The following is a 13,178-nucleotide window of genomic DNA, read 5'->3' on the forward strand; positions in this document are numbered from 1 at the left end:
AGCTAGGGCCAATCAGAAACCCGCAGCAAGAGACGCGCGGAGGAGGGGCGAAGGGGAAGTGAGGGGGACTCGGAAGGGGGTGAAAGAGAGGACCTGGGGCTGGGGGTTGGGGCGCAGCTGTGGAGGTATCTTGGGCCAGAGCTGACCGGTCAACGAAGGCGTAGATCATTTGGGAGATTTTTGAAAGACGGAGCTAGAAACCTGGCGTTCAAGGCTGGCGCTCTTTCGCTTGCCCTGGCACCGTTTCCTCCATCCCCATCCCCACATTCCCAAGTCTTCCGCCTGGCTTCTACTCAGGATATAGGCCTGGACTTTGGCCAAAATCTCCTTATCTCTTAAAAGACACTAAAACCGCTTCGCGGCACCGAAGCGCCAAAGGGAAGGCATTCCCTTCCTAGGTCAGACTTCCTTCGCCTCCTTCCCTCGCCAGCACCTTCAAAGAAAAAGGCATGGCAGTACTACGAAAGAGGGGATTTCTTGAAAATCATCCCTTCCTGGCTGTCTTAGCCTTCTGCCTTTTCTAGATGTGTAGCGAAGTGGTGGGGATGAGTTCAGGAGTTGCTGAAACCCTAAGTGAAGAGCCTCTCTCAGCACCTGCCACCAATTTACCATCTTTAACACGCGCCTAAACCGGCCAACCTCATCCCACATTCTCCCACTCCTCTCTGGCCTTGCTGGCTTCCTTTCTGTTTTCTGTTATTTTCACTTTAGGACCTTTAGCCTCTGGCGAGGAAGGACACAAAAAAAAAAAGAAAAAAGAAAGCAAGGGGCTCAGCCTATGCTCCTATTATTTTTTGCAAAGGCGGAGAAAGCAGTCTTCCTAAAGGACTGAGGGATGATGCCCCTGATACAGTCCTGGAAATGGAGGCCAGTAACTTCCTTAAGGGGGAAAGTGAAGACTTCTTGGGGAAGGGTGTCTAAGAAAAATCATAGGATTCTAAGATCAGAAGGTAAGTGAAATGGGGTTTTGATGCCCCATCATTCAATAATATGCATGACTGTTCCGAGCTTCTAATTATATATACACACACACACTATTAAAGGCAACTCCAGATTATTCAAGGGAATATTATATGTACTATGGTTTATCTGTGGCAAATTATGTTTCCAAGGTTACTAGGAATTAGTAACAATCATGGACTGGGAGTCAGGACACTTAGATTCTAGTCCCAGCTGTATCTTAATTTGATGTATGATCTTAAGCAAGTCATTTTCCCTCTGTGGAACTTGATAAATCAGGGAAAAGGAGGTTAGATTAGCTGATGGCAGAGGTTCCTTCCAGTTCTAACATTAATGGAATTTTTTTCCCATTCAATCATCTCTGTGCATGCACCCTGTGGGGATGTCCTTGGAAACTCAAACATTTAACCACCTTTATTGCTGCAAGAAAGACTTAAGCAAGGAGAGTTCTGCTTTCCTTACAACTTTGCACCAATCTAGGAAAACTTCTTTGTCTTTTCACTGCTTGAGCAGGATGCCAGGAGAGGATGGAGACGAAAGACATGTTGGCCAACGTGAGAAAGCCCCAGCAAGGGAGTTTGGTGTAGTGCAAAGAACATGGGCTTGGATATCCAAATCTTGATTCACCTACATACAGAGTAATCTTCAGACAGGTACTTTCCTCTGCCAGCTTTGAGTTGCTGTGAGGATTATACAAGTAACTATCATAGGATACTGCCTTTCATATAATAGTTGTTCCATGAATGTTAGACCCTGTTTTCATCTTTACCCTCAACTCATTCAAATCTTCACAAGGAAATTAATATCAGTTTAAATTCTGCATCCACACTCCAATTTTTTTTTGCTTTACCCTCTATCTGGGGTACTACTAGAGAGGCAGGTGGATGAAAATCATACCCATGTCATTATAACTCTATTATGTTATTTGAAGTAAATTCTTGAACCATCAGCCCCTAGACAGAGGCAAAAACAATACAAAACCTGAGTTTTGGCGTTACTATTTTCTAGTAATGGATCTCTCCTATCTCATGGGCAAAATACATAAAATATTACCAGCCCTGTCTGCCTCAGTTATTGCAGATTAAATGAAAGAGTAATGCTTATGAAAACATTTTGCAAACTGTACAAATGAAGAACATTATTAGCATTGTTGGTAATCAAATGCAAAGAGTAAGAAAAATTCTCAGACCAAACCCAAATGATTTTTTTTTAACCTTTTGCAGTTTTCCAGACCCTTGTCCCTTCGTTAGCTAACAGACACATCAGAAGTGTGTATGTGTAACTGCTGCTCTTTATCAGGAGCATAATGTATGGATGACGGTCCCAACCCACGATTGAGTGACTTCCTGTCCGCTGAGTCCATGCTCTCTCACATCTTAGGTTAACAGGTTATGTACACCAAATTAAGCCATAGCTGAAACTGGAGTCTAGGTGTCCTGACTCCCAGTCCGTGACTGTTGTTAACGTTACTAATTCCCAAAACCTTGGGACTCATTCAAATCTTCACAGGAGAATTAATATCAGTTTAAATTCTGCATCCACATTCCAAACTTTTTGCTTTACCTCGGTTACTACTGGGGAGGCAGGTAGATGAAAATCATACCCATGTCAGTATAGCTCCATTATTTTATTTGAAGTAAATTCCTGACCCATCAGCCCCTAGACAGCAGCAAAAATAATACAAACCCTGAGTTTTGGCATTACTACTTTCTAGTCATGGATCTTTCCTCTCTCACGGGCAAAACAGATAAAATATTACCAGCCCTGTCTGCCTCAGAGTTATTGCGGATTAAATGAAAGCATAACAACCTGGGCTCTGGAGTCACGTGTCAAGCGAACCCAAACTTGGTGGCCCCTACCTACATTCTCAGAACTTTTCCCCATCTTCCTACAATTAATTTATTTTCTGACTCTATCCCACCTTTTTGGTCCAGTGGAACCCAGTCCCCGCCTAACAAATAAGTGCTCCCGCCCCATTGGCCTGACTCCTCTGACAGCCTGACCAGTTAGAGCGGAGCCTGCCTTGAGAGCGTAATTCCATTGGCTCGATGCCCTGCCTTTCAAAATCCTAAATCTTCAGCTTCCAACCAGGCCTCAACTGAGGACGAGCTGTACGGGGCGGGGGAGGGAAAACCTCCGCAAATCTTAAGCAAGCCCCTTGACGCCTTCCTCCTTTATTTTCAACCCTGCCGTGGTCTCTTTCTTATACAAGCGATGGCTGGAGAACAAGTAGTCAAGCGTCCTGTGCTTCAGCCACAGCCACGTCTCCCCTTCCCTGAAGAGCCACCGAACCCTCAAGAGGAAGATTGACTATCGTTAGGGGAAACGAAGACTGGGAGGGTGTAGCTACCTAAGTTTTCCTTAAACCAGGTTTGTGGACCCTCAGCCTTTTAATCCCTTGCTCAGAGATACAGCGCCTCTACTGCGGCTGCCGGCTTAGTGCACCCGCTTTCTTGATGGAAGGCTAGGGGCGGGGTTTGGCTGGGCAGGTCCAGGATGCAAGATCCTGGAGGAAAGAAAAGGTGTAGTGTTTGGGGCAGTCAGCAGGTTGGGCTGGCTTGGCAGGGCTGGGCTCTTCATAACAGGTAATTGCCAGGGGGCCCGTTCGTCTAAACCAGAGAGATAAGACCGGAGGTGAGATCTCCAGGTAACAGGTGAGAGGGGCTGCGAAGGTTAGGAAGGGGGGAAATGGAAGAGGGAGCATGAGAAACCCAGGAGCTGGGGAGGTGGGAAAGACAGGACCTCCTTCTGCAACTCCCCTCCCCCCCTCCACGCACATCCTCTCAACAGAAAAATGGACTTTGGAACCCCTGAACTGCTGGACGTGTGGCTGGAACCCCCAGAAGATGTCTTCTCAACAGGATCCTTCCTGGAGCTGGGACTCCACTGTCCACCTCCAGCTGTCCCAGGGACTAGGCTACAAGAACAGGGGCTGCAAGGCTGGGAGTCCAGTGGGGACCATGTCTGTGTGAGTGAGATGGCTGGAGATGTGGGTATGGTTGAGACATAGCTCTGTTGATAAGCCCCAAGAGGCTTCAGCCTCCACTTGGAGAAAGGTCTGAAAAAGAGAACCCTCATCCCACCCTAAATAGATGGTTGTACTGTACTATGCCCATGCCCAAAGAGAGAAGGGACTGAAACTGAAACAAAAAAATACAGGTTTAATGTCAGGTAGGATTTCCACAGTTGTTCCCTACATGCACATATACTCTCTCCTATTGTAGGGCCTTCAAGAGAGTGAGCCTGAAGATTTCCTGAAGCTTTTCATTGACCCCAATGAGGTGTACTGCTCAGAAGCATCTCCTGGCAGTGACAGTGGCATCTCCGAGGATCCTGGTCGTTCAGACAGTCCCCCTGCCCTCAGGGCCCCTGGTTCCCCTGCCCTCTATGAGGTTGTTTATGAGACAGGGGCCCTGGAGAACATGCAGGGGGAAGCTGGGCCAGCTGTAGGGCTCATCTCCATCCAGCTAGGTCGGTGATCTTGGTGGGAAGGGGACAATGGCCCTTCAGTCCCAGCCCTGTCTGGGGTTAAGAGGGCTTCCCCAACCCTGAGCCACTAGTCACGCCCTGCTGCCATCAGGGTGTACCCTCCATCTCCATTCTCCCAGCCACCTGTGTCTCCTGCAGGTCACTGGCGTCCCCCACTTATGGTACCTGATGCCTGCACAGTCAGCGAGCTGCCCTGTGATGCTCATGCCCACATTCTGCCCAGAGCTGGCACCGTAACCCCAGGGCCTCCCGTATCCCTGGTGAGTCTCAGTGTCAGCTGGATAGAGTGCTCCCTGATACACACATTCACTGACACACATCCTGGAAGAGGACAACACAGGAGGGGAAACCGATGAACTCTGTCTTTGCCACAGTTTTTGTGGCACTGAGCTTGAAGGCCAGGAAGGCAAGGGCAACTTTAGAAGCAGGAAAGGACAAGGGAAAAAGAAGCTTTTGGAGGTAAGGTGGTGATAACTCAGTTCAGGAGAAAGTGGGGTGAGGCAATCTGGGGACAGGGCTCAAGAGAAGGCCCAGAGCTGGTGTGCACTGTGTGCTCAGCCAGACCCATTGTCTCTGCTTTGGGTCAAGTTACAAAATGGGACAGGCCGCCTGGGAATCCAACTGGCTGCTGGGCACAGGGTACAAGTGGAGAGTACAATAATGTTTCCACTGGACAATTGTCCCAGGAGGCACTACTGGCCAGGGTTACAGTGTAGCAGGGTGATCAGAGCTGACTGCTTTAGTTACCGGTTTCTGCAGCGGGGGTGGGCCTGTGCCAGGTTACTGTTCCTCCTTCTATCCTGTAAAGTACTCCTTGTGTCCAAAAGGCAGGAAACAGGTTCTAGCCTCTCCACAGAGCTCTGGTGGTTCAGCTGGGGCCAGAAGCCAAGCCAAACATCTTAGAATCTTCGAATCTGACTGAGGGACCTTAAAAAGTGGTGCTCCTAAACTTGGATGTGCATTTAGAAACACCTGGGAGTTTGTTGTTGTTTTGCTTTGTTAAGTAAACCCTCTAGGCCTCATTCTTAGAGATTATACTAGGGAATTAGGAGGAACACCCCTCTAATACTTCCACCAAACAGCCACAGGAGCAAAAAGGGAGCACCAGGAAAAGTTGGAAATAGAAGGAATGGTTTAGCTAAAATGGACCATTGGGAGGCAAACTTAAGTTACAAAGTAAAGCATAAATCTTTCAAAAAGGAGTATTAGTTCTAAAGGCAAACTACTCAGTTGATGGGTTCTGACTAACCAAATGCCATCTAACCTCCCTCTTGCCTTGTTGTGAGAAGAGAAGTTCAGTCTGGCTGCCCTTGGGAGCTCCTTGTCTGAGAGGAGACAGACCCTCAATCTGAAAAGTGGGGCTCAGACCTGAGGTGACTATGGGCTGTTTCCCTAGGGGAGTTCCCTGTGGTTGACGGGATTTGACACTGCAAAATGGGAGTTAATGGCTGAAAGTGAATCATTTGCCTGCTGTAAGATTAAGCAAATCCCACCATAGTGAGTTCCTCCAGGTCCTCTTCAGCTGACCTTAAGGTCTGGGGAGATGTGGACTAGAACAGGACTCCCTAGTTTGCTCAGAGTACCAAAGTCCTAAGTCTGTGGGCAAAGGATATGACAAAACTACCTCCTCTCTCCTCTCTCCACCTCTGAAGATGTCTTTGGCATGAGGTGGCGAGGAAGATCCAGAGCCATTCATGACCTCTGGGTCTGAATTAAGGTCTTGGCCCCTCACCTCACCTCTAGGCTGGAGATATTCCCCAGTACAAATGGGCAACACTCCAGAAGGCAGGCACAGGGAGCAGCCAGGATTCTGGAAATGGGATGACCCTCTCCCCATTTCCATCTCATCTGCATCCATTCCCCTACCAGCTGCCGTGTCAAACCCTGTTCCTGACAGATGAGGAGAAGCGTCTGCTGGGGCAGGAAGGGGTCTCACTGCCCTCGCACCTGCCCCTCACGAAGGTAATATGCTTTCCCAAAGGGCATCCCAATCTAGGGCCCCACTGTGACCTCTAAGTAGCCAGTATCCCATGGAAAGATTGGAGAGTTTGAGGAGGTTAAGTGCCCAGAATGACACACCCTGGTCCCCCAGGCAGAGGAGAGGGTCCTCAAGAAGGTCAGGAGGAAAATCCGTAACAAGCAGTCAGCTCAGGACAGTCGACGGCGGAAGAAAGAGTACATTGATGGACTAGAGAACAGGTATGTTTGGGCTCATATTTCTGGCTTCCTGTGAGCCATGTCTGGGCCCCCTTCCTCACCAAGGCACGGAAGTCAGGGTCTCACATGGTTGCCGAGCCTAGTCCTTTCTTTCCGTACTCCCTAGGGTGGCTGCCTGTTCTGCACAGAACCAGGAACTACAGAAAAAAGTTCAGGAGCTGGAGAGGCACAATATGTGAGTGGAAGTATAGTGTGTATGAATGTGTGTTGTGCGGGGGGAGGATGCAGTACACAGGGGCACCATTCTTGGGCCTTAGTTCCTGGGAGTACTGACTATTCTTTCATCTTTCCCCAGCTCCCTGGTAGCTCAGCTCCGCCAGCTGCAGACTCTCATTGCTCAAACCTCCAACAAAGCTGCTCAGACGAGCACTTGTGTTCTGGTACCATCAGTCTATGCACTTCCCACCTCTCCCACCCCCACCACTTTCCACCACACTCCTATTACAGTACCCTTTCCATCCCTGATGACCTCAACCCACTCTATTCACTCTGCCTCTGCTCCCTTCCTTTAATATCCCCACAGCCCATGTGTCCTCTTGCTTCCTCCCAGATCCTTCTTTTTTCCCTGGCTCTCATCATCCTGCCCAGTCTCAGCCCTTTTCAGCGTCTACCAGAAGATGGGCCTGAGGATTACCAGCCTCATGGAGGTGAGAGGCAAGAGCAGGAGGGCTCCTGGTGAACAAATGGGGGCTCTGCTCTCTGCTGTAGTCAACAGGCAAGAAGGAGGTCCTGTTCTGGCTAGGGATCCCACCCAGGGGAGCACACTACCACTGCCCTTTCTCCTTCACCCCACAGTGATTTCTAGAAATATCCTGACCCACAAGGACATGCCTGAAAATACGGAGTCCCCAGTGGTAGAGTCCCGACTGGAGAAGCCACCTGGGGCCAAGGTCGCAAATGGTTCAACAAGGAAATTGCTTGAGAAGATGGGAGAGAAGACAGGCCCCAGTCGGCACATCAGAACTGTGCTGCATGCAGATGAGATGTGAGCTGGGAGCAGCCACCTTTCCACCTTTCTGACCCACTTTCCAATCACAATAAAATCTGCAGAGCTCCCTTATGGCTCTGCCTTCCCTGTACAATTCCCACTCAGTAGTCTTTGCCCTTAGGCATCTGAATCACTTCAGGACACCATTGGAGATGTCTATCCCAAGGCCCAGTCTGCCTATGTGAGGGGGTATCTCAAATACTATTGTTATGTATCTGTGATGTTATTTCTTCTTTGAGGGAAAGTTTCAGTTGAGAAATAAACTTTTTAGCTGAAATTGTATTGAGGAAGTTCTATAAAGTAAGTGGTAAAAGAGGAGATGATACTTGGTAAACTGGGGCTTAAAGTTGCCACACCTTTCCCTCTCTGCTCCCATGACCTCCTTCCCAAAACCAAATTGCAAAAGGAAAGAAAACTGTTTCACTATTTTTATTCTGCCCATTAATGATTTGGAAGAAGAGAAGGGGCGGGGAAGAGGGTACCACCACAAGGCCAAAGAGCCAGGGGTGTAAATCAGTCCATTCCACCTTCTCTGAGTTGAGGTCTCTAAGACCCAGGATAAAACGGTAGAATGTAGTTATATGGACTCAATTTGTTTCCGGACCTTTTCCAGAGCCTTTCTGTCCAGTAGCCGCTGACGAACGATGACAAGGCAAGCAAAAACCAAGGCCACACCTATAACAGCCCCTTCGAATTTCCAGAATAAGTGTTGTTCCATCAGTGCGGAGCGGCAGCTGAGGGCAGGAAGACAGAGTTATTCCCAGAGAAGGCCAGCCAGCCTCTTACCTCCTTTCTACTTCAGCCTAACAAAGATACATCCAAGAAGAAAATAGGAAATCAGTAGGCCTGCTAATGAGTTTATAATGCATAAAGCTCTCTCGACTCAATAAATTTATTTAATTTATTCTCTAGTGAGGCAGGCAGAGCTGATATTAACTTCACTGATGAGAAACTATAACCAATATCATAATGCTAGGGAGTAGGGCTGGAACAGAATGCTGAGCTCAAGGAATTTGTCTCCAAACCCCCCTTTCCAAAATGTCTTGCTACCCCCAGACCAGGAGAAAGAGGTCAGTCCATCTGCCTAAAGTTATAGTAGCAGAGAAAGGGATCTCAGAGATTTCAAAGGAAGAAAAACAGCACTTGCCTTTTGAACTCATTTCTCTTAGATGAGCTGCATGTGATTTTCTCCACATACCCTGTGGAACCACACTCAGGAGTGGTTTTCTGCCAGAAGAAAAGAACCAAAGGACCTGTTACCAAGGAGCAGGAGAAGCGGAAAGGCTGCCATGTAGAATGGGTGCTATGACTCAAGGTGGTAAGCAACAGAGAACTAATGAGTTCTGATGGGGATGGTGGAAGTGGTAGTTGCATGATTAGGAATGTGCTTTAGAAAGAAAGCTTCAGAGGCGGTAGTCAAGGAGTCATAGGGACTCATTGCTGAGCCTGAGGGATTAAAAACGAACAGAGCATGATTATCGTCTGAATACTGCCGTTAACTTGGAAAGAAAGGATTCACGGTTTCAGGGAGGAAAAAAGTTCGGATTTAGACATAAACTCAGACTGCAAGAAAACGAAGAAGACAATGCAATGATACACCTAGTAAGACCTGGGGATTGGCTGGATGTGAGAAATAAAGGAAAGAAAAAGGTACTCACTTTCTGGAAATTAGAACACGGAACACACTCTTCTGCCACTACAAACTCTTCCACCATCCAGCATGGCAAGTTTGAGGTGCTCACTAAAAGGGGGAGAGAAATGCCAGCCCCGGGCCATTTGGAGAACATTTCTCCCAAAGGCTCTGCCCATCCAACCTCCTTGGCACAGCGATTGCCCTCATTCCTCGAGATACCGCCCTTTTCCACCAATGTTCTTGAAAAGTGGGAGATTATTTTTTTGGAAAGCAAAACAAATGGTGGGGTGTCCAGTTCCCAGACCATCACCCACCTGATTGCTTCTCTTCTGGCACGGTTGCCTCTGCTTGGCTTCATCCCGGTAGGTGAGAGAAAGGAACAAATGTCAGAAGCCAGAAAACAGGGAGTTCCCACCCCCGCATTTTCTCCATCCCCGCAGGCGGGCGGGGACGCTGCGGTCCTTCCGGCCCCTCGGAATTCCCCCTTACCAGAGCTTTAAGGCGAACGCGCAGAACAACCAGCAGAGGCGGCGGCCCTGAGGGAGGCCACGCCTCCCCACTCCAGCCGGCATGGGGTGCTCAGTGTCGCACCTATTGGGACAGAGGGACCTGCCTGACTGGCTTCGTGCCTCCGTCGGAGCGCAGAGGCGGTGCTTATTCTGAAGCTCTCCGGGAGGTTCCAGGTCAAGGCTAAGCAATGCTGGGGTTGCTTATCTGGGCAAAGACTCTATCGCGACGACCTCATGGCCACAGTGAGAAAACTCAGTATGCATTTGCCGACCAGCAGCGTGAGTTCTTTCTTAGGCCCGCAAGGTCTTGGAGGAAAGGCGGGAGGGGGCGCAGGGACTTAGCGCCCCCTCACCTACACTTCCGCTACCAGCACCGCCATCTTGCCCCGCGAAGGATTCTGGGGCTTCGAGTCTGACGGAGGGAACCAGGTTTCCCCAGCAGGGCCGGTTGTCCGAGGCGGCTGCGCGGGAGCTGTAGCCTGCTGGGTGTTGTAGTCTTGCGTGGTTGATGGCGCTTCGCCCGCTGCTCACTGGAAATTCGGTTTCACAGCGTTTGTTCAACGAGCTACAGCCCGTTGACTCGGCATACCATTGCATTATGGTCCTGGTAGTTTGGAGCCGGAATGGAGGAAATGGCGGTTGAGGCTTGTCTGCATTCTCGGTTCGTAGCTACTTGGGCTGTCAACTCATTTTGCCCATGTTGGATTAGATGAGCGGGGAGACGAAAAAGGACCACCTTGTCGCCTTCCCAGGCCTTGCTCCTAACTCGAAACCCTGGGAGTCACCATTAAGTTTCAGTCCCTCAACACTCTTCCCCATTCCTCATCTTCCTGTCCCCGAAAGTCAAAAGATAAGCTGGGTTGGCTGGCCAGGGATGGAAGCGAAAGGGCTTTCTTCTCCGGAGTGAGACATGAAACATTTTCCTGTCTCTGGGGTCCCTCTCTGTTCAATAGATGAAGTCACCTCCTCTCGTGATAATTGCTAAACTACTTCCCTGAGCCAGTCCTTTGAATCACCTCTCCAAACGTTCTCAACTATCCCTTCCTACTGTATAATGGAATAATTAGTGCACAGGAAGAGATTAAGTCCCAATAAATGTTGGTTCTAGATTCAGGGGCTTATTGACTACGTGATCTTAGGACAATCCCTGGCTCTCAAGTGTTCTTGATAAAATGGAAATGCTAATATGCAATTTCCAGGGTTTTTTTGAGAAGTTCAAATGAAATGTGTATGCAAATACTTTCTCTTTATTCTCTCCCTATAATGTTGCTTCACATTTCTATTATACTCTGAAGACAACATTTAACTTATTTTGGTCCTCAATAATCCTGAGGAGGCAGAGTTGATATTATCTCCAATTTATGAGTAAACTCAGAATGTAAGTGACTTTTCAAGCTTACGCAGCTAGTTAGTGGACAAACCGAGGATAGAGCCCAAACTTTCAACTCCCAGGCCAGAGATTTTTACGTGCTTTCCAGCCACATGAAGGTAAACCTTGATAACTACTCAGAACTGCAGTGACATCACTTCCACATGAGGCAGTTCATGCTTCACCACCTGGTAATGTATTAGTAACTATTCTAATTCTGCCATAATTTTCCTCTTAGATACACATGTATGTTTGTCTGCAGCCTCCTGCATAACTGGACATGTGATTTTAGTTTTCTTAGATGCTTAGTAGATAGGAAAGGAGATATTTAAAATAAGCGTCATAAAAATTGGGGGCTGCAGTGGTTGGTTAGGGCGTCCATCTACCACATGGGAGGTCCGCGGTTCAAACACATGGCACAGTGCTGATGCGCGCAAGGAGTGCCCTGCCACACAGGGGTGTCCCCGCGTAGGGGACCCCCATGCACAAGGAGTGCGCCCTGTAAGGAGAGCCGCCCAGCGCGAAAGAAAGTGCAGCCTGCCCAGGAATGGTGCCGCACACAGGGAGAGCTGACACAACAAGATGACACAACAAAAAGAAACACAGATTCCCATGCCACTGACAACAACAGAAGCAGACAAAGAAGAACATGCAGCAAATAGACACAGAGAACAGACAACAGGGGTGGGGGGGAGGGGAAATAAATAAATCTTTAAAATAAAAATTGGGGGCTGATAAACTGGACTCAACTCTCAAGATTAAAGCGCTTGTCCCCATACTTTTTTCTTCATGTTAATAACCCTGTTCCATATTCTCTCCCAAGAAGTTCTTTCTAGCTTGAAGACCACTGCTATGGCTCTCCCTCAGCCCTAAGGGCCAAAGCACTTTTTGGGGAATAACAGTCTATCTAGTGGTATGACCCATTACTTTTGTTTTTCCCATCATACTTAAAGCTGGTTTCTCAAGAGCAGGATCAGACTGTGGAATCACTGGATGAGAATTTGGGGGTGAGGGGGGTGAGGAAGGGGGGATCCTGGCAAAGACTGAGCTTTAATTTTAACTTTGTCTCTTTAAGTTATTATGTGTGTCTGTGTAAAAATAGCATGTATATTACAGAAAGTAGATTGTGGGCTTTTTCTAGTAGTTTTTAGCTATAATAAAGATTTTGGCTGAACTCTATTAATAGTATTGTTACTCCTTACCAAATCCTACCTTATCTCATGTCAAGTAGAGAGCTCACTTATTGTAGTAAGCAACTGAATAGGGTCTCTACCCTGAAACTGTTTTTTAAATTAGCTGCTCTGAGGTATGATGAAGGTGTCAATCTGCTTCCTGGGATTCACAAAAATGCAAATTTAAACCATCTCTGGAGCAAATTAAACCAGATAGGCAGTTGACTTCAGACATAGCTCAAACATAAGCTACAGATAAGGTTTCTCATTGCTAAATCAAGGCTTGGACACTTAATACATTTATCAAATTATTTTGCAAGTCTTTCTTCCAGCACTGTCACACTTTTTTCTGAGTGTTGTCTCTTACCAACAGAAACAGCAGCACAAGAAAAATCTTGTATGAAAGTAAAATAAAATAAAAAAAAGATTTTGCTGCTGATCCCAGGGGTTGTGCCACCCATTTCTGTACTGCAGGGCTGGGGATTTCTTAAATATTTTCAACATGGTCTCCATGCATAAAACCTCTAACAGTGCATTTGTCCAAACCAAATCTGACATTTTCATTGATCCCAATAAAAGATCAAGTCCGTGAGATAGTTCTGCTGCTTAAAAAATAATGTGTAAGGGGGAAGTGGATGTGGCTCAAGCAGTTGGGTGCCTGCCTACCACATGGAAGGTCCCAATGTTTCCTAAAGAAGATGAGCATGACAGTGAGCTGATGCTACAGGCTGGCATGGCAAAATGACACAACAAGATGACGCAACAAGGAGACACAACGAGCAGGGAGCAGAAGTGGCTGAAGTGATTGTGCACCTTCCTCCCACATGGGAGGTCCTGGGTT

At 47.8% G+C, this 13,178-nt stretch overlaps 2 protein-coding genes across 6 annotated transcripts; one reads left to right on the top strand and one right to left on the bottom strand.

Annotated features, from left to right (window-relative positions):
* The first annotated feature begins 28 nt into the window (after positions 1-28).
* On the top strand, positions 29-7,931 carry CREB3L4 (cAMP responsive element binding protein 3 like 4). Of its 5 annotated transcripts, XM_058309692.2 has the most exons (12): positions 39-950; positions 1,474-1,613; positions 3,173-3,330; positions 3,751-3,928; positions 4,185-4,431; positions 4,588-4,709; positions 6,319-6,411; positions 6,542-6,648; positions 6,773-6,841; positions 6,962-7,046; positions 7,217-7,313; positions 7,462-7,931. In XM_058309692.2, the coding sequence occupies exons 4-12, from the start codon at positions 3,755-3,757 to the stop codon at positions 7,653-7,655; spliced, it is 1,188 nt and encodes a 395-aa protein (XP_058165675.1). In that variant the 5' UTR covers positions 39-950; positions 1,474-1,613; positions 3,173-3,330; positions 3,751-3,754; the 3' UTR covers positions 7,656-7,931. The 5 variants fall into 5 exon arrangements, with proteins under 5 accessions (XP_071063555.1, XP_058165675.1, XP_071063554.1 ...); XM_071207454.1 differs by lacking the exon at positions 1,474-1,613 and having other exon boundaries at positions 29-950; XM_071207453.1 differs by lacking the exons at positions 39-950; positions 1,474-1,613 and having other exon boundaries at positions 3,077-3,330.
* A 137-nt stretch (positions 7,932-8,068) lies between these two features.
* Positions 8,069-12,341, bottom strand: JTB (jumping translocation breakpoint). The gene is made up of 5 exons (XM_004474968.3): positions 9,777-12,341; positions 9,602-9,639; positions 9,313-9,395; positions 8,802-8,881; positions 8,069-8,388 (listed from the first exon to the last, which is right to left on the bottom strand). Exons 1-5 carry the CDS (start codon positions 9,857-9,859, stop codon positions 8,232-8,234), a joined length of 441 nt encoding a protein of 146 aa, XP_004475025.2. The 5' UTR covers positions 9,860-12,341; the 3' UTR covers positions 8,069-8,231.
* Positions 12,342-13,178: the final 837 nt, after the last annotated feature.

This window comes from Dasypus novemcinctus, chromosome 13 (genome assembly GCF_030445035.2).
Source record: "Dasypus novemcinctus isolate mDasNov1 chromosome 13, mDasNov1.1.hap2, whole genome shotgun sequence".
Taxonomy (NCBI): domain Eukaryota; kingdom Metazoa; phylum Chordata; class Mammalia; order Cingulata; family Dasypodidae; genus Dasypus; species Dasypus novemcinctus.

Coding starts and splice junctions, on each gene's coding strand:
- CREB3L4 (XM_071207454.1), top strand. CDS start 3,755: ATGGACTTTGGAACCCCTGAACTGCTGGACGTGTGGCTGGAACCCCCA. Junction 6,649..6,772: donor ATTGATGGACTAGAGAACAG/GTATGTTTGGGC, acceptor CGTACTCCCTAG/GGTGGCTGCCTGTTCTGCAC. Junction 7,314..7,461: donor GGATTACCAGCCTCATGGAG/GTGAGAGGCAAG, acceptor TTCACCCCACAG/TGATTTCTAGAAATATCCTG.
- JTB (XM_004474968.3), bottom strand. CDS start 9,859: ATGCCGGCTGGAGTGGGGAGGCGTGGCCTCCCTCAGGGCCGCCGCCTC. Junction 9,396..9,601: donor GCCAGAAGAGAAGCAATCAG/GTGGGTGATGGT, acceptor TCCCCCTTTTAG/TGAGCACCTCAAACTTGCCA. Junction 8,882..9,312: donor CGTGTTCTAATTTCCAGAAA/GTGAGTACCTTT, acceptor TTCTTCTGGCAG/AAAACCACTCCTGAGTGTGG.